This window comes from Phocoena phocoena, chromosome 12 (genome assembly GCF_963924675.1).
Source record: "Phocoena phocoena chromosome 12, mPhoPho1.1, whole genome shotgun sequence".
NCBI lineage: Eukaryota > Metazoa > Chordata > Mammalia > Artiodactyla > Phocoenidae > Phocoena > Phocoena phocoena.
In genome coordinates, this window is record NC_089230.1 from 34,096,765 (window position 1) to 34,118,442 (window position 21,678).

Sequence of the window (21,678 nt, forward strand, 5' to 3'; positions counted from 1 at the left end):
ATTTGTCTCTGATCTCCTATATTTTGAAATTTTAAAAGTGATGTACTATTTGATAGTACATATTACTTGAATGTACACTTTGAAAGAGGTTTTTTCCCCAGAGAAATTATATCATTTGAAAGACTAAAGCATATGCTATAATGTACTCCTTTAACAGTTATTTCTCTTCTTTGAAACAATAATTTTTATTCTGGGTAGCTATTTAAAATAACCAATTTCAAGTATAAATCTTGCCCCTCTTTAGTCATTCAAATCCTTAAGAAATATATATTATGTGTCTTATAGTAACTATCCTTTTTACTAAGAAAAGATCGTATTTCTCCTTTATAATTTGACTGGGGAAGCAAAGTCATATAGTCAGAACTACTTTGCCCAAAGTAGAGAACAAGCTTAATTAATTGAACAGTTATTGAACCTCAGCCATATGAAAGTCTCTTTAGCAACATATGGATGGATAGGGATGGGGACCCGGTCAAAGAACATCCATCCTGAGTAAGACAGTCCTTGCCTTTAAGGAGCTCACAGTGTAATGGGGAAAATATATGTATATTTAATGAAGTATGAAACAAGGAATAATCCAGACCTGTTTTTAAAAGACTGTGAGATTCTAATTTTAAAAAGATTTTTTTCAAAAAAAGACCATGAGATTTTCATATATGAAGTGGTAATTTGTTACCAGAGCAAGTGGTGGAAGCGTCATGGAAAAGATGGATTTGAGATAGACATTGAAGGAACAAAGGAGATTGGACTTGCAACAAAGAAATAGAGCAGGACCGCAGCTGGAGAGGCAAAGAGTTTGGAACATGTGATGAAGCAAGAGGAATTAGGGTATATACTCCTTTCATTATATTAAGGGCTTTGTGAAAATAAGGTTGGCGTATATGAATGATTCTCATACCTTTTCCACATATAGCCCTTCAGCTCTTGAGAAACAGCTATTATGACTGCATTGTGTTATCTTACCTGATTTAAAGGAAGGACATTTTGGTACATTGTACACATAGAATAATAAAGTTTTGAAGCACATCACAGGCCCTTCTCTAGCTACTGTGTGTATGAGTGTGTGCAGAATACGGAGAGGTTCTGTTAGCAATAAAAACAAATAACTAAACAGTGGGAATGAAGAGAAGCAGACCTGTGACAAGCACTGTCAAAGGTGGCAAATTGTCATCTTTGTCTTCTCTGTTCCCTGCCACTCAGCACCATCACTTTGATTTCTTTCCTTTGGGATTCTTTTGATTACCTACCACGTTTATCTGGAAAAATATTCTTTAAAACACATTAGAAAGCATACAGATTTTAATAGGCTGAATAATGGCCACCTAAAACTATCAGGTTCTGATCTCTGGAACCTATAAATGTGAACTCATAAGGAAAAGGAATATCTGCAGATATAATTAAGGATCTTGACAAGAGGATTATCCTGTATTAACTGGATGGGCCCTAATCCAATCATGTGTATATTATAAGAAAGAGGCAAAAGAAAACTTGACACCCAGAGGAGAAGACAACATGCCCACAGAGACAGAGGTTGGAGTGATGTGATGCTAACAGCTGCCAAAGCTGGAAGAGCCAAGGATGGTCTTCTCCCTTAGAGCCTTTGGAGGGAGCATAAACAGGCCAATACTTTGATTTTGGCCCAGTTATACTGTTTTTGGACCTCTGATCCCCAGAACTGTAAGGGAATAAATGGGTGTTGTCTTAAGCCACCAAGTTTATGGTAAATTTGTTACAGAGACAGTTGGAAATGAATATGTATCTTAGGTGTAGCTGTTTAGTCGGCATTTTATCTTTTTTGAGCAAGGATATAACCAGTGTTTTCTAAACTGCAAACCATTGATTTTCATCTTTATTTAAATGTGTTTATGTAGTCTTTCTCTATAAGGTAAGACAATTTAGCAAAAATATATAAGAATATCTTGTCTCCTTTGAGGTTCAGCTTAGATAACTTTGATATTACAAAAGTTGGAGAAAACAAACTGTCTGAATCAGAGACTTTGGAATAAGAATTTGTAGAAACTAATGAAGAAAAACAAAACTTGGCCTCATAGGGAAAGAATGTCTTATGCAAATCTTTGTTGTTAGCCAAGTTCACATACCTAGAATACAAAACTCTGTTTCAGTGTTTGTTGGGGATTTGGAAATAGCTTGAGATAATCTAATTTAAAAGGGCTGGTAAATTCCTTTAGCTTTGTAGAATCTATTCCATATATGTCAGAGATATGCTTGTTGTACTGCAAAATACACTAGCACTGTGTGGCCTTCCTTGAAAAGGTAAATATTGCTGTTACATTGTATTCTTTCATATTCATTTTATTGGTGCATGCTAATGAACTGCAAAAATGTAGTGGTAATACTGCAAAGTCTACTGGTAAATTCTGGGAATTATCTTAGATCAGTTCAAATGTAGTTCTAATTTTATGTACTACAAAACTATTAAATTATTAATTTCCATTCCTGCTACTGAATTTATATTTATTGTAAATGCAAACATATAATAGTAACCATTAATATTTTCTTTTCCCTTAAAAAATGTACTGGGTAGACAAAAGGATTTATAAGATTGTGGTTTGCTGATGCCATAGCAACATAGTCTTATATTGAGAGCATCATCTGTTACATTGCGAGTAGTTGTGGTCATGTGCTTAGAATCGACTTTCAGTTGCTAAAGTACATGGTGACATGATAGGATATGATTTATCCAGATGTTTACACAGCTGTCACAAAGAAATATTTTAGTGTGCTCATATGGCTTGAAATGTTATATATTTAAAGGATTGAGTTACTGTTATGACTTGGAATATTTAAGTAGCTTAAACTTCATGAGTAGGTTCAATGCCTGTTTTAAAAACAAAAATATGGATGGACAGAGACTAAAATCTCTGAATTATCTGATTGCCCTAGAGATGTTCTCTGATTGCAAAAATAAGAGATTAAAATGGTTCTATCTTAAAATATACTACTTGAGAAGTGATTGTTTCTTTGTTTTTATCATATTTTTGAAAAGAATACTTCCCAGAATAGTTTTAATAGTAAACCATAGCAAAATATAGGACGTTCAAACACGCTGGAGGCAAATTCAGTGCTGGAAATAATATGAATGGTAGTGTACTACTCAGAGTTCTCCAGAGAGATGGAGCCAATAAGAAGTTAGTAGGGAAGGGCTACAGAACAGATGAATGGGTCTGAGGTTGTCTGGTCCTCTCTAAAGAGGGGTACTGGTTTCAATATACACGTTTAAGTCATACAGATGCCCAAGTGAGTGGTAACCACTGATCTCTGATAGAAGCTCCCTGCCTTCCTCTCAGTTCTTAATTGGAACACTAGTATAGCTGGGCACCCTCTCTGTTCCTGTCCAGAGGTGGGTCTCTTCCCTTAGCTATGCAGAACAGTAAAATATGTTTATTCTTACCATGGTGTGCTGCGTAAAATTGCTTGTAAATTCTCTGATAAATTCTAGTAGTTTTCAGAGATTAGTTAAAATGTAATTCTAGCTTCATACCCTATAGCACTTTTTTAAACTTGATACTAAATTTATGCATTTATTGTATTGCAAACATAATAGGGAATCATTAATCTTGTCTTTTTCTTTAAAAATGCTACTGGAAAACAAGAGGATTTATAAGATCATAGTTTACTGATCCATTTTAAAAGCCAACTGGCTTCCCAGATCCGAGGAAATGGAGCAAATCAGGCCCATCCCTTCCCACCCATGTACCCACCCCATTTTGTTCCACCAGATTAAATGGTTCAAACTGCAAGCAATATGGTTATTCAAGGTCTTGTCCTGAAGGAAGACTGTAATGGTGAAGAAGGGATAAATAGGGGAATTATAGCTGACTTAAGTACACTTAGTTCCTTTACCATCAGTGAGAAGCATGCTTCTATACTTAGACCTTCCACAAGAGGTTTCCTTTAAGGACACCTCTCCTTCCTTCCCCATTCTTTCCTTCTTAAAGCTACCCTGAGAGTCTTCAGACTCTCACTCCTTCTTTTAGAAACCATCAGGTGTGTCCTCAGAAGAATGTGTCACACTTGGCATCCTTCTTTCCTGCTACAAAATGAAGCCCTCAGTCATTAGCCAGATGTTCTATTTCTTCAGGCCTATGAGGCAGGTTAGAGGATGTTGAGAAGGTAAATTCAGGTGGATTATGATATGACTGCAGGAACCTAATTCCAGTGCAGTTTCCTTTCCAGCGAGAGTTGTGTCATGGTTGGTTCCTTTTATGAAATCCCCTGTGATATAAGGATACCTTGCAAAGAGAAGAATATTTTTTTCTTTGAACACAGCACAGTTGAAACCCAGGATTGAATTTGTCTCCCATCAGCATGTTTTGGGGCTCATCATTTAGAATAATCAGACCTACTCATTCCCACTATCCATTGGTAGCAGGTAAACATGTCCATGACTGAGCACAAAGTTTGCGCTGCCTGGGAACTGCCTGTTCACAAGCGAATCCACACTCCTTGTCAAGGCTCATTCATTTTGCTACCAGAGAGGGATGGGGCCAGCTGTCTTGTGTCGATTTGGATTCAATTCCTTTTGATTCTGTGTCCACTTCTAATGAAAGAGTAGTGGGTGGAATTTTGCCAGTTCACCCCTTATAAATGCAGCTTGGAAATCACAGGTGCAACATGGCTGTGCAGGTGAGAGTGGAGAGCCTGTGTGAGGCACACACACACACACACAAGTGCACAGACACTACTGCTCTTGTTTTCTGCAGACTCAAGACTAAGCTTTTGGAGAAATCTCACAGATCTAATATGATATGGAAAAGAGATGTGGAGCAAACCGAGTGAACCTTATCTAGAGGAAATGAAAGGAAAAGAAGTTGAAAGAAGGAAATGAAAGAGTTAAAACAGACGCTAATCTTTATTCTTGCAAAATTGAAGGAATTATTATGCTGCAAAAATCAATAAGAAAAACAGTAGAGCCTATGATTTTACCTGATTTTTTGCTTGTAATTTCACCTTGTTCTCTGTCAAGGCAATTAGAAATCAATCTTCAGTTAAGAATCTTGGAATAATTGTTAGTATGCACGTGATGTTATTATTAATAATTTATTGACTGTCTTTAATGATCACAGTTCCTCAAGTTATACTTCGTTGTTCAGATTTTAATCTTTGCGTTACCTCTGTTGCCCTTTTCCTGGCTTCTGCTAATCCCACTATTGAGTTCACTACAGGTAAGAGAAGTTTAGTATTCTTAAAGAAGAACAGTGTATTGAGGTTGGGATTTTATGAAGTAAGTGTCTTATCTCTGTGTCAGAGCATGTTGGTTTACGTAGTGATCTCCAGTACTTAAGGTTAGACAGGATCTAGCACGTCATCTACCAAGTGTGTATAAACTTTGTAGAAGAGCACAATTTTCCTTTGAAACGTTTGGCTTTCTATATCCCCAAAATATAAAAACGGATTAGGTTGGGGGGGACTGGAAAAGAAATATGCTTATAAAATCTAAGGCTCAGAGAAGCCCATGTAAAAGAGCAAGTTCACATTGAGGTTAATGGAAGAATTGTGGTTCAGCATTGTCCAAGAAGAGCAGATCTGCCAGCGAGTACTGAGGACCGGGAACCCAGCTGTGGGATCTGGTCATACTGGGGGACAGTGCCTCAGAGATCTCTTCAGAATAAATGACATTTTTCTTTTTCCCCATAAGCTAGGAGTCCTTGACAGTAGCAGGACTCATTTGGAGTGAGGTACTTAGAAACCAGCTTTAAGGAATTCAAAACAGAAAGTGGAAGAAGTATGTGAGCAGTGGATTCAGTGAGCTTGGAGGTAATTGAAAAAGCAAATATACTAAAGGTCAAAGAAAAATGAGGCCAGTTGTCTGAGGGCTCTGAGAATTAGCTCTTAAGGGAAGAAAAGTAAGGGACCAACAGTTGGGATGGCAAACAGGCAAAAAGACAAAACAAACAAAACAAAAAACCCACCGTGGTTTAAAAATTAGTCACAGTGGAATATAAAGCGAGGATAAAAGAGAAGAGGATATTTCTCAGGGTATGGGAGAGCTGAAGCCACCACTGATGGGCATTCTTCTTCTGAGAATGAATTTATACCAAATACATACCTTTTAAAATAATAGGCAAAAAGCTTAGGTAGCCTATTTGCATTTACACTGTAAAACTCTGTCTCCCAAACAGTGTCGTGCAGATTATTGGTGGTTAAATCTCTAACTCATGTGAGGGATTTGGAGATCAAGTATTTCCTGAATCCCTACTATTTGCTAGAGAGAGAGAGAGATGCTGGTGTATGCCCTCAAAGAAGAAAAGATATGGAAAACACACATAGGAAACAAACCTTGATGAACTTTCTTTAAGATTATCTCATTTACTCCTTAGAATATGTATGAAAGAGTATTATTGCCCCATTTCATAAAAGAAACTGATATTCAAAGAAGAGGTCTAATTTCCTCCGAGTTCATATAATCAGTGAATGTTAACCTTGCTCCTCCCAAAACTCCACCCTACCTCTATTAGGCTGTGATTTACAGTACAGGTAAGAAACAGAATCTATAAGGGCATAGGAATTCAGAAGAGGGTGAGATTGAAGAACAGAGGAAGCCTTCATTGAGGAGGTAGAAATTTTCTGTTGAAGGGGTCCTGTTTAGACAAGGGGAGGGCTTTGAGTGTAAAAATAAGGCTTATTATCTAGAAGTGTACAAAATGTAATTGATTAAAGTATCTTGGATTTAAGTGTTTGCTAGATATTTTGAGAAGTAGAAATTGTGAAATATAGCCAGGGCTTAGATAACTTTAGACCATCAAGAACCATTTAAAAATGTGGCTCCTAACTGTTCACTCACAGCCAAAAGATATTTTAGGATTAAAACCAATCTCAAGTTCTAAAACATTTATTAATCATTTAGACTTTATACTAAATTATCTTAGAAAAGCTGGAACTCAAATAAAATCACTTTTTAATCTGGCTCCTCTGTACAATATTAAGGCAGGCTATAATTTAGTAAATAAACACCTGTGAAAATTGCACTGCAACCTCTATTAATATGATTTAAACCATGTTGCATGCTCTCCTGAGATATGCCAGATTAATGAATTTTCCAAGCCTTGGTGGAAAATGACCTGCTGAAAATGAAAGTGGGATTCATAACTAAAAGCAGCCCCAAAGCAGCTAATCTTAACCCCATTTTACAAATAACGGAAATGGAAATAGGTTAAAGGTAGGTCATATTTATTTTAGATTACATCACATCCTTATCACATCCACATTTGAGCACTAATAAAGGTTTTCTTTGGTTTCTGTTTCTTTATTATTTCAAATTATATTACATTCAAGTGTGTGTGTGTGTGTGTGTGTGTGTGTGTGTGCGCGCGCGCGCGCACGCGCACGTGCATGTGTGTGTTTCCTGTTTGTGCTCTAAATGACATATTGGGATGACTGGCCCAGATCTGGCATTCTGAGTTCTGTGCCAACAAAAATGTCAAGTGCATTTGCCTTTTAATTAAATGCAGTGCCTGGATTTTAATATTCCAGATTTTTCCCTGAAGAAGAGACTTTCCTGATCTTGTAGTTTATAGGAGAAAAAAATATCACTGACATTATCATGAAGCTTTCTTCCCCCAACAACACCAGATATCTACATTATCACTTTATAAACATTTCACTTTAAGGTTCAGGTTTAGTTGTTCTGTAGCCTAATTTTATAAACACTTTGTGTGTATATGTGATCCAGCGTTGTTTGTTTTGACTTATTTCTCGGTAATCTTCAGCTCAATCTACTTTATTCTTAATAGGCCACTACTACTTGGGTGTCCTACACATAATAATTAGTATGTGGAAAGTGTAGTTCCTTATCATTTACACTTTCCTTTCCACTTCCTGTACCTTTGTCGTAAATGTTGGCCAGCTCATTATTCCCCAGGGTCATAGCATTATATTATTGGTCTTCTTATTTTTTTTACTTCCCCAAGTTAATTTTAATTCACTCTACTGTTATTCGTTGATCACATTCGTTGTATTACTTGAGGTTTAAAAAAATAACATTTTTTTTAAATCAGGTAGACAGCTCTATAATCTCTGAACCCCCTTTAATACCTAGTACAGAGAAAAGGTATTCAAAACATTTTGCTACTGATATGGTACACTCTTCCTTTTGTCAGTAAAAAGCCACACCATCTACCTCCAGGTTTTGTTCAGAGAGATCGTCCCTCACCTTTGAATCTAAAGAGGTCACCATGGTCTTCTGCCTCATCCCCTATTTTAATTCTCAGTGTAGAACTTCTCACTATCAGATGATGCTTATTTACTTGCGTCTCATCTGCTTCACAACACAGGGATGTAGATTGCATGAGAGCAGAGATATTCTCTGTCTTGTTCAGTGGTGAATCTTCAGAGCTTAGAACTGTGCCAGGTATATGCCAGGGACAACAGTTAATTCATTTATTAATGAAAGGAAGGAAAACCATGCCTTCTACATGGATTTAAGATTCCATTCATCCATCTATCTACTCATGACTGATTTTTTCTAGAAAGGATTTGGTTTGACTGCCAATTTATTTGTACTTTTATCTCTCCAACTTTACTCCTTTCTTATGTTTAGGTAGTGATTGAAGTTGATACCTCTCTGATCTCTTTCTCTCACTCTCTCGCTCTCTCTTTGAGTTCGTAGTGGCAAAAAATATTCCTAAAATAGGTGGCTAATCACATTTCTCCCAAGTGAAAGTGCTAAATAAGAGTCAGGAAGCATGAACTATATTTTTAATTGTGTCAATAACTAATACTGTGACCATGAAAAAGCCATTCACCTCTTCTGAGTTTTTTCCTTATCTAAAAATCAGAGTTGGGCTTTGATGTTGAATAATTCTAAGAAATGTTTTAGGATGTCAGCAAACCAGATACAGTTCTATGCCCCTATTCAGGACCCCTGGTTTTTCCTCTTTTTAGTACTTGGCATATTCTGCTAATAAGTACAATTATTTAAGTACTTATCATTTTGCTTCTAGATTATATACTCTCTAAAGGAAGAGCATTTGTTCATCTTTCTGGTTTTTAGCCTAATACAGTCTTTTGTACCCCTGAGGTATTCGACAAATATGGGATATGGTAAAGAGTGATGTTAATAACTCTGTACTTTTAGAAATTAGACTTCTCTCCATTTGATGCTATTTATTTGAACACGTATTAGCTATGGTTCAAAAATCTAGATTTGGTAAAAGAGTTTCATCTGAATTTAATTATGTTTTATTTAATTATTACACTTACTGAGACCTTATGTACCAAGTATTGTCCTAAGGACTTTATGTATTTTAGCACATGTCATCTTTCCATCGACCTAGAACCTAGGTATTTTTATCATTTCTATTTTACTGATAAGAAAACTTAGGAATGCCGTGGTTAAATAACTTACTCAAGATTACCCAGCTAGTGAGTGGCAGAGCGGGGACTGAAACCCAGATCAATTGTTTTGTTATAACAAAAATATAGAGCTGGTACTTTTGAGGGGTGCAGAGATGGTCTGAGCCCTATGTCACCTCATGGTTACTGGCAGAAGCTGATGCAAGTTCTCTTTTTTAGATGAAAGCATGATCAAGTTAGGTCTGCAGGATTCTCACAGACTAACATAAAGCAATTAACTCACAATCAGAGGTCCCCAAGCATTCATGAAAGTAATTCACTGTGAGGGATATAGCAGAAAAAACAGATCTTAATTCCCAGAGGACTGCAGGGATTAGGGTTGTCAAGTACAGAATACAAAAGAGCTAAAGGCTGTGTACAAAATATATAAAGAAACAAAAGTGCAAATCATAAAGATTAGCAAGATACTATCAAGAGTTACTAAACAAAGAACCATTTGCAAAGAACCAAATAGAACTTTTAGGAAGAGAAGCACAATTGTTCGAATTGAAAAATAAGCTTTTTGCTGTGGCTGGACTACTTTGACAGCAGCTTTAACAGAAGTGAAGGGATCATTTATCAGCTGGACCTTAATCTGAAGAAGTTACCCATAGCAAAACATAAAGACCAGTCAAGATACTTCAGAGGAAAAGGACTAGGCATGGAAACATGCCCATCATATATTATAACATACTATGGAGCTATAGTACTTAAAACGGTGTTATGTCAGTACAGAATATTGCCTCTTGGGAAATAATGGAAAATCTGGAAACTGAATTCCTCCGTTTATATAATTTGGATATAGGACAAAAGTGGTTTTGTAGATCATTGGATCAATTGAAAACTTGTCCACAGATAACTGGATATTTATGTCAGGTGAAATACCTTCCTACTGTATATTATACTCAGAGAGCAATTCCAGATAGAGCCAGGGTTAAATATGAAATATACAGTTTTAAAACTTTTAGAGAAAAAAGAAGAGATTATTTTTACGAATTCAAATAAATGGTTAATATATTTGACTTCACTAAAATTAAGGACTGCTATTCATCAAGATACTATATTTAAAGTGAAAGAAATGTCACCCACTAGAAGGTATTTGCAACACTTATAACTGAAAATGGATTAGTGTTCACACATAAAGTATTACTATAAACAGATAAGAAAAAGATGAAACCCAAATGGAAAAAATGGGTTAAAGTTGTACACCAAGCATTTCAGAAAAGAAGTACGTATAAATATTTCAAACAAGTATCTCAAAGATGATTTTAGTAATCAAATGCATATTAGATATCATTTTCTAGCACTAAATTGGCAAAAATTACAAAAGTCTGATAATACAAAATTTTAAGATGTAATTTAAACAGAGTTTACATACACTGCTGTGGGTATGTTAAATCAGTAACCATTTGGCATTACCTTGTAAGGTGGAATATTTGCAATCATAATAATAGTTGCAGTCAAAATCTGCTGGATGCAATCCAAGGGAGCACAGTTTGCCAAACCCTGGAATAGATCAAGGAGTATTTCAGTATTTGGGGAATGGCTGATGCTTTTAACTGATTCGGGTTGTAAGATACCCTAAAGCAGTGGTCCCCAACCTTTGTGGCACCAGGGACTGGTTTCGTGGAATACGATTTTTCCACGGATGGGGTGGGGTGAGGGGTTGGTTTAAGAGGTAATGCAAGCAATGGGGAGCTGCAGTTGAAGCTTCACTCCCTCGCCCGCAGATCACCTCCTGCTGGGCAGCCCGGGTGGGTTGGGGGCCCCTGCCCTAAAGTAATTGTCAGTAGATGAGATTGAAAAGGTTGATTAGAGCCTCGTATAGAAAGGCCTTATATGCCATACCAAGAACATTTGCCATTCCTCTTGAATGGAAAGCAGTTAAAGGAGTCATTTAATCACATTTGCATCTTAGAAAACTCATTTTGGTGGCAATATAGAGGATAAATCTGAGGAGGCCTACATGGGAAGCAGAAAGGCTTAGTGAAAAAGCAGGATGACTGGGTCTTGATCTGAGGCAGTGAGAAGATGGAATGGAGAATTAAGGACAGATTTCAGAGGTAACTTGGTAGACAGACTCCACTGTGTTTAAGAAGTAAGAGAATACAGTAAGTCTCTACTTTACCCAATTAAATAAGTTGAAATGGGAAGCTTAATGGAAAATCCATATGTAAAATTAAATATTTGCCCTTCATTAAATTTCTGTGAAATAAAAAATAATATTTTACATGGTTTTTGACTTTTAAGTACATTCCTGAAATGTGATACCTATCTCTTTTGCTTTTTCAAAAAGTATTTCTATTATTTCTTCAGGATTTTATATAACATTTTGAACTATGGCTTTAAAAACAAATTCAGAGAATCTAAGACTACAAAAAGTTGCCTTAAGCAGTGTGAAATTAAGTTTAAATATTTGTAATATTAATCTATACTTTAATTTCATAGTTGTTTAAAGCCTCCATAGACTTCTGCACTGTTATTTTCCACATCAGAAATTTTCAGATAATACCCATATCTTTATTAAACAAGAACAAAAATTATATTCTAGTTAATTATTTAAAGAAAATGTGTGACATATAGCTGTTTTCCCTTTTCACCAATATAAAACTCTGACAGGCCCTGTGTTTTATTCAATAATCTAAGACAAGTTTCATAAGATCATATGACATGATGAAGCAAGTGACTTCAAAGAATCCCTGAGTTAAATAATGCATGTTTCAAGATGCCCTTAAGGCTTAGACATCCACTGTGGCAGACTATTTAATTAATAACATGCACTTTACAAAACTCATCATTATATATTTATACAATAGACTGCTAAGATTTTTTTAAAACTTTTTCAGTAATGTCAGTTCCCCTATTCATAATTTTTAGTTTTTATATGATAGGCCCAAAGGGCTAACATCTAGGCCATCTCTACCCAGGGCAGCAGCATCTACTTCTGCTTTCCACTACGAGTGTTTCAGTTTATAAAAAATATTTCCCGTCATTATGTCACGTACTATTTCTAAAAGCTATATAACATAGGCACTGTTATTATTTTTACTTTCTGATGAGATATTAACTCTAAGAGATGCTAACTTGCTATTGCCACACAGCAAGTAAGAGAAGGAGCTAAGAATTAAAATAGAATCTTGCTGATATCAAATCTCCTGTACTTCACATGATGCTGGAATTTCCCTGCACTTGGGTTTGGTGGTAGATGTGGCAGACGGTAGAAAAGGTTAGCCTTGTGAAGGAATGGCTAGCAGAAGGGGTCAAAATTTCTAGAGACAATTTAGAAATGTATGTACCAAGTTCGTCTTATGCCAACACCCAGAAAAACAAGATATATGTCTGGTCAAATATATCCTTGTGTTTTTTTAAAAAGACAACTGATTTTCTTTATGCCATTACAATCAACCATAGGCAGGTTTAGTTTTATTCTCTCATTTATGCAACCAATACTGTGTACTGTTGCTCCTTTCCAGGTCCTACTGGAAATACAATGGGTAAGCAAAATAAGCATGGCCCCTGCTTTAATGAACTTTATTTTAACGGCTGTGGGAAGCTGTTGGAGGGTTCTAATTAGTGGAGTGACATGGTACAGTCTTAGAAAGACTATGTGCTGCAATGTTGGTTTTGATGTGGACTAGGCTTAGAGAATGCAGTCAGGGAGATAAGACCGGTGGCAGCTGTAATTTGGGTGAAGGATGATGTTGACCGGAGTTAAGGCAGTAGCAGTGGGGATGGAAAAAGTAGAGACAGGAGATATTTAGGAAGTAGTAGTACTTTGCAACTAATTGTATGAGGAAAAAAAAGTCAAGTGATTATACATGCCAGTTTGCCCAGAACAATTCTAGTTTTTGCCTTTTGTCCTGTCATAATTATTAAGAGTATCCCCCTTTACTTTCAAAAGCATTCCAGTTTGGATGATAAATTATATGTTAATCCTAGAGATAAGGAGAGGAGGATTCAAGAATGATGCTCAGGTTTCTGGCTTTGAACACTATGTAGAAAGTTGTGTCATTTTCTGAAAGGTGACACACTAGGGGAAGAACCGGTTTGAGGGTAAGATTATGAGTTCAGATTTGGATATAGTGTGTTGAAGGTGACTTTCCTACGTTGAGGTGCAGACATGTAACAAGAATCAGATGACTGTATGGGTCAGCAGTTCAGGTTGGAGGCCTTAGTTAGAAATATGTGAATACGGCATCTCTCTCTCTCTCAAAATATCTTATTGTATGTACCCTTCTTCTTGCAGTGATGTGAGATGATAAAATGCCCACCTGATGAGATGAAGTGAGGTAAATGACATAAGCATTGTGTCCTAGTGTTAGGCTACTACTATTGACCTTCTAACGATGTATCAGAAGTAGGATCATCTGCTTCAGGTGATCCTGAATCATGGAGCCATGACGAAGTTGATGGTTGGATGTCAGGAGCAGATGACGTGATGGTTGGGGATCCTGGGTGGGAAGGATTGGGATGGTGCAAGATTTCAGCATGCTACTCAGAACAGTATGCAAGTTAAAACTTATGAAGTGTTTATTTCTGGAATTTTCCATTTAATATTTTTGGACCACAGTTTACCACAGGCAACTGGAACTATGGAAGGTGAAACTGGTTAAGGGGGGACTACTGTGTATTGATTTGAGAGTGACCAGCATGGATGGCAACTGAACTGACAGAAGTGGATGAAATTATCAAGCCAGAAAGTACGGAAAACTGTATCAAGAGGTTCAAGTTGTCGCTGAGGAACTCAAAGCAGCACCCAGTTTTAAGGGAAACAAGGGAGGGACTCACAAAGGAGATCTGGAAAGGAAAAGCTAGAGTCATAGGAAAACTGGGAGATGGCCAAGTAATGGAAGCCCTAGGAAAGGAGTGTTTCAAAGAGAGAGTGGATAGCAATGTCAGATGCTATCAAGAGGTTGCATGAAATAAGAAAAGTTGTACATTGAACTCAGTAACCAGTAAGTCATTAGAGATGGTGGTGATGGTGGGTTGGTGGCATTGGGAGACATAAGCCTGATTATAGGATTTTAAGTAATGATTGGAAAGTGAGTGTGAACAATTTTTCAGAGTTATAACTGAAGAGGAAAGAAAGCATTAGTGAAATACCTGGAGAATATGCAGAATTTGCAGGACGATGGTGTCTCTAAAGCCGCTGTGAGATCACCTAATATATTGTACTTAGAGGCTTCTATCTCTCATATCCATCATGAACATGGATTGCATTTGTATGATTGCAGCTACTATGTAATTTTAATTTTTAATTAAATTTATGTATTTTTAGGTATTTGTATATTTTTTACCTAAATGTTTTAGGTAAATTCTTTTTAAGTAGTGGGAGCAAGGACACAATTTATAAAGTTGCTTTAACTATTTTTGCCCAAAAAATGCATCTCATAAATTTGCTCCATAAAAGTAAAATACTGCCTTAGTTTTTTTTCCCACTGTCCAAAAAATTATGCTGCTCTAGGCTTCAGAACACTGGGAACTCTTTGAATATTCTTTGGCAGATAAAAAAAGTAAAGATTTATGGCAAAGGAAAGCATTTCTGGAAAAGGTGCTCCACATTGCCTTTGTGTACGTGCATAAATTATAAACGGGGCTCAGGGGTGCAGTCACTATAATAGCTTTTTGCTCTCTTTGAAGAAAATAGAAAATGCTCACTTAGGGGCTACTGCTTGTGTTTCCATTAATGAATCTTCTAAGGTTGAATGATTTTAAATAGGATATTTATGTTCCTTGGTTTAGCAGGGCAAGAAGTGGGAGAAATACATGTGATTAAGGTATCTAATGTAATAAATTTATACAGACATTTAATAAAAATGCTGTTAGTAATAGTAATAATAAGTCATAGCTAAAGACTTTGAGGAGGATTCACAATCAGGGGAAAACAACCACCAAATCATACGTTCCTGGAGAATTTGATTAGCCTTCAATGCTCAAGATTTATAATGATTTGAAGCATTGACGAACAACTCTTTTGCACCAGAGTTGTAATCATGACAAACAAGCAATCTTACCCAACTCAAATGAATGAACTTGGTGTTTTTTTCTTTCTTAACCACTTGGTAAATATTAATTGAAGTCCATTGTTTTACAAGTACATATATTCTATGACTTTAAAGTAGTAACACTGTTTTACATAATAGATTATAAATGTTTCAGTACTTTGCACCTTGAATACACCTGCAAGGTTATCAGTATCCTTGGTCAGAAGTTTACTTTTAGATTTGGCTTTTCTTTTCTGGAAATATGTTTAGATTAATTTATTAGCAAATCTATATTATTTAGTGAGACTTTAAAAAAATTCTTCATCTTCTGTATTTGAAATTGTTTAGCCATCACCTACATGTCACTTTTGTTATATAATAATTAATCACAGTTACTATTAAGGCTGGATGTTCGTACTTCGTGATGATAGTCCATTTTGCACCTGTGTATATTGTGAGGGTTGTCTGCTTCTGGTGGAGCTTAGCAGTTCTGAAGATTCTTATGAAATATAACATACGCTACTTACAGCATAATATGTTTGTAAAGTTATTCCATAATAGCATGTGTTTAATTGAATTAAAATGTTATATTAAAAATATATTTCCCGGTGCAGTGGTTGAGAGTCCGCCTGCCGATGCAGGGGACACGGGTTCGTGCCCCGGTCCAGGAAGATCCCACATGCCGCGGAGTGGCTGGGCCCGTGAGCCATGGCCGCTGAGCCTGCGCGTCCGGAGCCTGTGCTCCGCAACAGGAGAGGCCACAACAGTGAGAGGCCCATGTACTGAAAAAAAAATATATATATATATATTTTTTTTTTTTTTACCTCACTGAACAAGAAATAATCTTACAAAGACTTTCAGAAAGTTTAATTCTGTGAGTTAAGTCAGAAAATCACAAAAGGATCATTATCATTACCCTTTGAAAGCCACATGTAGCACAGAAACTTATGAGCGTAAGCTTTAAATAGTGAATAATGATTCGTTGCATGCCCTGAAGTTTTTTCAAGAGATTTCTACAGCAAACATTGTCTCCCTATTTCAAGCAGTAACTGTGTCAAACCAATCCAATTTGAGAATTACAAACAATAAATATATTCTTTTTAGCTTTTTATCCAACTTTGAAATATACTCCCCCTGTTTTTATTGAATATATATGTATACATACATAAATACACACATACATACACACACACTGATATACGTATGTATTTCTAAAGTTGCTCTTGGGAAAGAAGAGATCTCCATTATATTTAATGCATGTTTTGATGAATTGAAACATAATATGTAGTTTGAAATGTGGTAAGCATTGAACTACCTCTATTTGAGATTGGAAATTCCCTGAAGCCTGGATATAATGGAAAGTGTCAAGTCAGAAAGGAAAACTCCCTTGCTTACCAGAAGAAATAAACTGAAGGCTTGTTTTTCTTTCTTGAGAATAATGGGTACCAAATACTGGTCCATGGGGATTTTATCCTATCCAATTGAAATAGATACATTAAGACAGTTATAGTGAATTATTTTCCAAAGTTAACTGTGTTCTCTCTAACACTTTTCTTCAAACTATGTTTCCTACTGGTTTACCTTTAAAGCACCATTTTATGAAATGACACTGATATTAGATATATTAGTTCTTTTTAATTTCCTACTTGGAAAAATTAAAAGTTAACGACCTTGTGTCCATCCCCTTTGGGAGGAAACTGTGGCTGGTTGGAAAACTGAAGTGGATATTTAAATGTGCAGAACTGGAGGTGAAAGCAGAGGTTTGGGGGTAAAGAAGCCAAGAGAGAGAAGCTAAAGAAGAAAGGATTGGAATGTAGAAAAATGGGTAATTTTAAAAGGGAATTATCCATTAGGAAGGTCTGAGGTTGGATTTAGGGATCCTTTTGTTTGTTCATTCAGCCATCATCTCTTGACACTGATGGCTGCTTTAAGAGTTTCCCAAATGTGCCCAATTCTAAGAATCACCTGTCCTCCGTCACACAGATTCTTAGCAAGAGGGGCCATGGATCTGGAAACACTGAGATATGCTGCTTTAGAAGATAGAAGATATGTTAGATTTTTGTCTCTGTTCTTGAGCAATTTCTAATCTGTCCTATATCTCTAAGCCTCAGGTTTTTTAATCTGTAAAATGTAGATAATAATGCTTTCCTTGCCAGTTTTCAAGGCAAATGAGGTAAAGGAAGATGTCTTCCAAGGGTTACTGGAGATTGTAAATTGAGTAGGATTTATAATATTAATTGTGTATGTATGTGGAGGATGGTGGTGGCTTTGAGAAAGAAAGAAAGTGAAGCGATTATAAAGAATTAAAAAAAAAAAATTCATCTTCTCAGAGTTCTGTTTCCCAAGTTTATTACCTGGCTTTTATTTGTTAAGAGAATGTGAAATATTCCTTAATGAATCTGTTTTCCTTTGCTTATTCTTGTCTTCCTCCAAACTGTTTATTTCAAATCTTTTTTACCATATCATAAACTCACACCTCCAGCACTTAGACTAGGCATTTATTTAACCTAACCCTTTGTGTCCCAGACAAATGCCGTTGACACTGCTTTAAAGGCCCAAGCACAACACCTTGCATTTTAGTGGAGAAGGATTATTGAATGAAGTGATAAAGAATGAATCTCTAAATTTGACCCTGTCTCTTTCCACTGTACTATTTGCTAAAACTCCTCTGTTCTTACTTTTAAGGATACTTGGAGAAAAATAGTTCCCTTTGATAGCTATTTCTAAGTTTTTATTTTTTTATGTTAACAAAATCTCTCTTCAAAAGTTTCTCTTAAGTCAGAAAGAAAAAGACAAATACCGTATGCTAACACATATATATGGAATTTAAGGGAAAAAAATGTCATGAAGAACCTAGGGGTAAGACAGGAATAAAGACGCAGACCTACTGGAGAACGGACTTGAGGATATGGGGAGGGGGAAGGGTGAGTTTTGACAGGGCGAGAGAGAGTCATGGACATATACACACTAACAAACGTAGTAAGGTAGATAGCTAGGGGGAAGCAGCCGCAAGGCACAGGGATATTAGCTCGGGGCTTTGTGACAGCCTGGAGGGGTGGGATGGGGAGAGTGGGAGGGAGGGAGACGCAAGAGGGAAGACATATGGGAACATATGTATATGTATAGCTGATTCACTTTGTTGTAAAGCAGAAACTAACACACCATTGTAAAGCAATTATACCCCAATAAAGATGTTAAAAAAAAAAAAGTTTCTCTTTACCATAAGTCTCTCATGCTGGAGTTTAGCATGCTACCGTATTTATATTTTCAGATTATCTTTATTCAAATAAAATAAGTTGTCTTTTTGTGGTAAGCTTTAGCTGGGAATAATTTTCCTTTCTGTGATAATTAGCTGCTTTCAGTAACTTATATTTTTGATTCATTTAGCAGCAGCAACAGAAGAACCAGAAGTGATTCCAGACCCAGCCAAGCAGACAGACAGAGTGGTGAAAATAGCAGGAATTAGTGCTGGGATTTTGGTGTTCGTCCTTCTGCTCCTAGTTGTCATATTAATTGTAAAAAAGAGGTAAGACCTGATTTTGTTCTGTCCCACCCACTTACCATATGTCACTGTCACTAGTTTTGAAGAACTTTTTTGTTTCCCTGAGTGCTTTTAAATTAGAACACACAACAAGAATTGAATTTTAATGATGTTGCCAGCATCTGGGTCTGTTTCTTATGCTTTGTAAATAAATTCTTATTGGTTATTTGCAGTTTAATTTTGGATATAAAATATACTTTTTGTCAATTTAACCTTGAAATTAATGTATGAATTTAAATTGCTCAAACGCTTGAGTTATTAACATATCTTATGTTTTGAAGCATCATGTATTGCGAATGGCAAAATAAGAGTTTATTATGATATTTGGGTTATGGTCTATGAATTATTTTGTACTCTTACTCTGTTTTTCTAAATGTTGGCTACAAATAAGATAAGAAGAATATGGGCATTATTTTACAAAATTGTATATTAATATTCACTGACTAAATATTTCAGCACTTTAATATGAAGAGTCAATTTTTTAAAATTGAGCATTAGTCTTTTATACTATATCAACCAATATCGCCATCTTCTGGAATTATATGAAGATATTAAGACCTACAGGAATTTAAATTGAATTCTATTTGGGAGATTAAGGTATACTTCTACCAGAAAACATTTCAAAGAAGACAGTTTTTATAACTTGAACTTTTTCCTATTCCATAAAGTGTCATTATCTGTAAGGCATTGTTTTAGAAATTAATACAACTCTCCAATCTTTCCAATTGTATGTTTTAAATAATATTAAAATTTGGAAGGATTTAAAAACAAATCTTTACAGAGTATAGTCCTAAAATACCTTGGTGTATAGAAGTGTTTGTCATTCATTAATTATATTGAATATAATAAAAGATGTTGCTTACATTATATTAAATCATATAATGTACTATTTTGATTGTTATTTTGTACTCAAAATAAATCATTAATAATATAGATAAGACTCATACTACATGTTTAATGATTCCATGAGAGTTTATTTTAATGTATTGCCTCTTTACAATTATCCCCTGGAGATATATATGTTGGAGAAGACACATCTGCATTAGAAACATTAGGTATGCATCGTAGTGTTTTGTGTTAAATTAGCTACATACGTGCTTTCCCCAATAGTGCTTTCTCTTTTTGCTGTTGTCTACCTCTGTGGTTGGAAAATACATCATATTTGAGACAGGAAGATTTAAGTATTTTACTAACACAAATTTGCCAATCAAGATCAATAAAATCTTTGAATATAACTTTCAGATCTTATGTTTCTATTTAGCTTAAATTTATATTTGGAGAGTTAAACTAAACAGTTTAGAGAGTTAATTAAACTTTGCTTTAGAGTTAAAATTATCTCAGCCACTTCAGATTGGATATGAAAACATAAAAATGGCCTCTGGTTATGTCTTCACTCAGTTAGAATTGGGTTAAACTTACTGATTTTATTGGTTAATTATTTGAAAACACTTATTATTGTAGCCTTTCTTATCTGTGGCCATCTGTTTTAAAAATAACCAAAAAATTGAAACATAAATTTTCTAAAGTACACCAAAACAATCTCTAAGCATGATTCTTTTTGTGTGGGTAAAATGCTCTGACAGCTCTCTAAAATTGCCTAATGCATCAAATTCTTTTTCTGGTTCATATTTTAAATGGTTGGATAAATGAGCCTTTCTATTAAAATGTTTAATGTTTGAGTTTTCATAATTATGCTTTAATTGATTGTCTTCTACTAGAAAGTATGCTAGGGCTTTTGTTTCTCTTCCTCATCACTACCTCTAGGACTAGAGAAGTTGCAATTTTATAGATAGATGAAGTTACATGTTTAGATATATTACCTTCTAGTGTGTAATATAACTAAGAATCCCTTACTTACCTAAGAAACTTTGTAATGACTTTTAGTTGTATGTAGTGTGTCACACATATATTGTGTATGACAATCACAAATGTTTATTATACATACACAAAAGCATAGATACATAACAGTATTGGTTAGTATCAAAGTTAACAATTTTAGTATATAATGTAGTTTCCCTACATTATATACTAATACACAAATTTATAATAAAAATAATGGAAAAGCAAATTATTTTAGCCCCTTAGGATCTTTATTTTTGTGGGAAATTGTTAAGTTTCTCAAGACTTTATCCCTCACTGGGAATAGTATATGTAGGTATATTTCTCATGTTGAAAAAAAAAAATCTGTGTATTTTTGGTTGTTGTGTAAAGAAATGGTTTGGAATTTAATTTAGTAAAATTCTACAGCTAAGGGTATATATAAAGTAAGTTTTTAGGCTAAGAAAAGGGATATTGCATCTTTCAAAACGCAATGTCATTTTAATTTAATCACTGTTGAATTATTTCCAAATGTATGCCATTTTTTCATTGGTTATGTATTATTTTAAATTTGCAGCATGAATACATTAATAATTCCAAACATAAATTTGAAATTATGCTTCAGTACAGTAAATGTTTGTGTGTGATATCATGGTCACATACATCTACTGTAGAAATATCTTTGTGCGTATATAGTGTATGGTGCATATGTATATTCACATAATATATGTATGTACCTGTGTATTAATAAGATATAATGACTTATTTATAGAAACTTAGGTGTCATTCTGCATATATTCTGTATTAACCTAATAGATCTTTATGTTTTGTATCTAAAAAAAATAGTCAATTTAGTGTAGAAGTTCTATACACAGCTGTTCCATCTGTCATGACATTTAGATGGTAATGGATGATATTACGCTTAACTGCATGTTGAAAATACACAATCCATTTAATTTTTCAATTTTTTTGGCTATAAAA

At 35.2% G+C, this 21,678-nt stretch overlaps 1 protein-coding gene across 5 annotated transcripts in view; it reads left to right on the forward strand.

Annotated features, from left to right (window-relative positions):
• The window catches only part of PTPRK (protein tyrosine phosphatase receptor type K), a 568,012-nt gene that overhangs the window by 506,214 nt on the left and 40,120 nt on the right, over nucleotides 1-21,678 (forward strand). For 3 of the 5 annotated variants that reach the window (XM_065888558.1, XM_065888557.1, XM_065888559.1), the window contains exon 14: nucleotides 18,726-18,864. In XM_065888558.1, coding sequence (XP_065744630.1) covers nucleotides 18,726-18,864 — 139 coding nt within the window. Of the gene's footprint in view, nucleotides 1-18,725; nucleotides 18,865-19,892; nucleotides 19,935-21,678 lie in introns of all 5 variants that reach the window. The other 2 variants (XM_065888561.1, XM_065888560.1) reach the window with 2 other exon arrangements.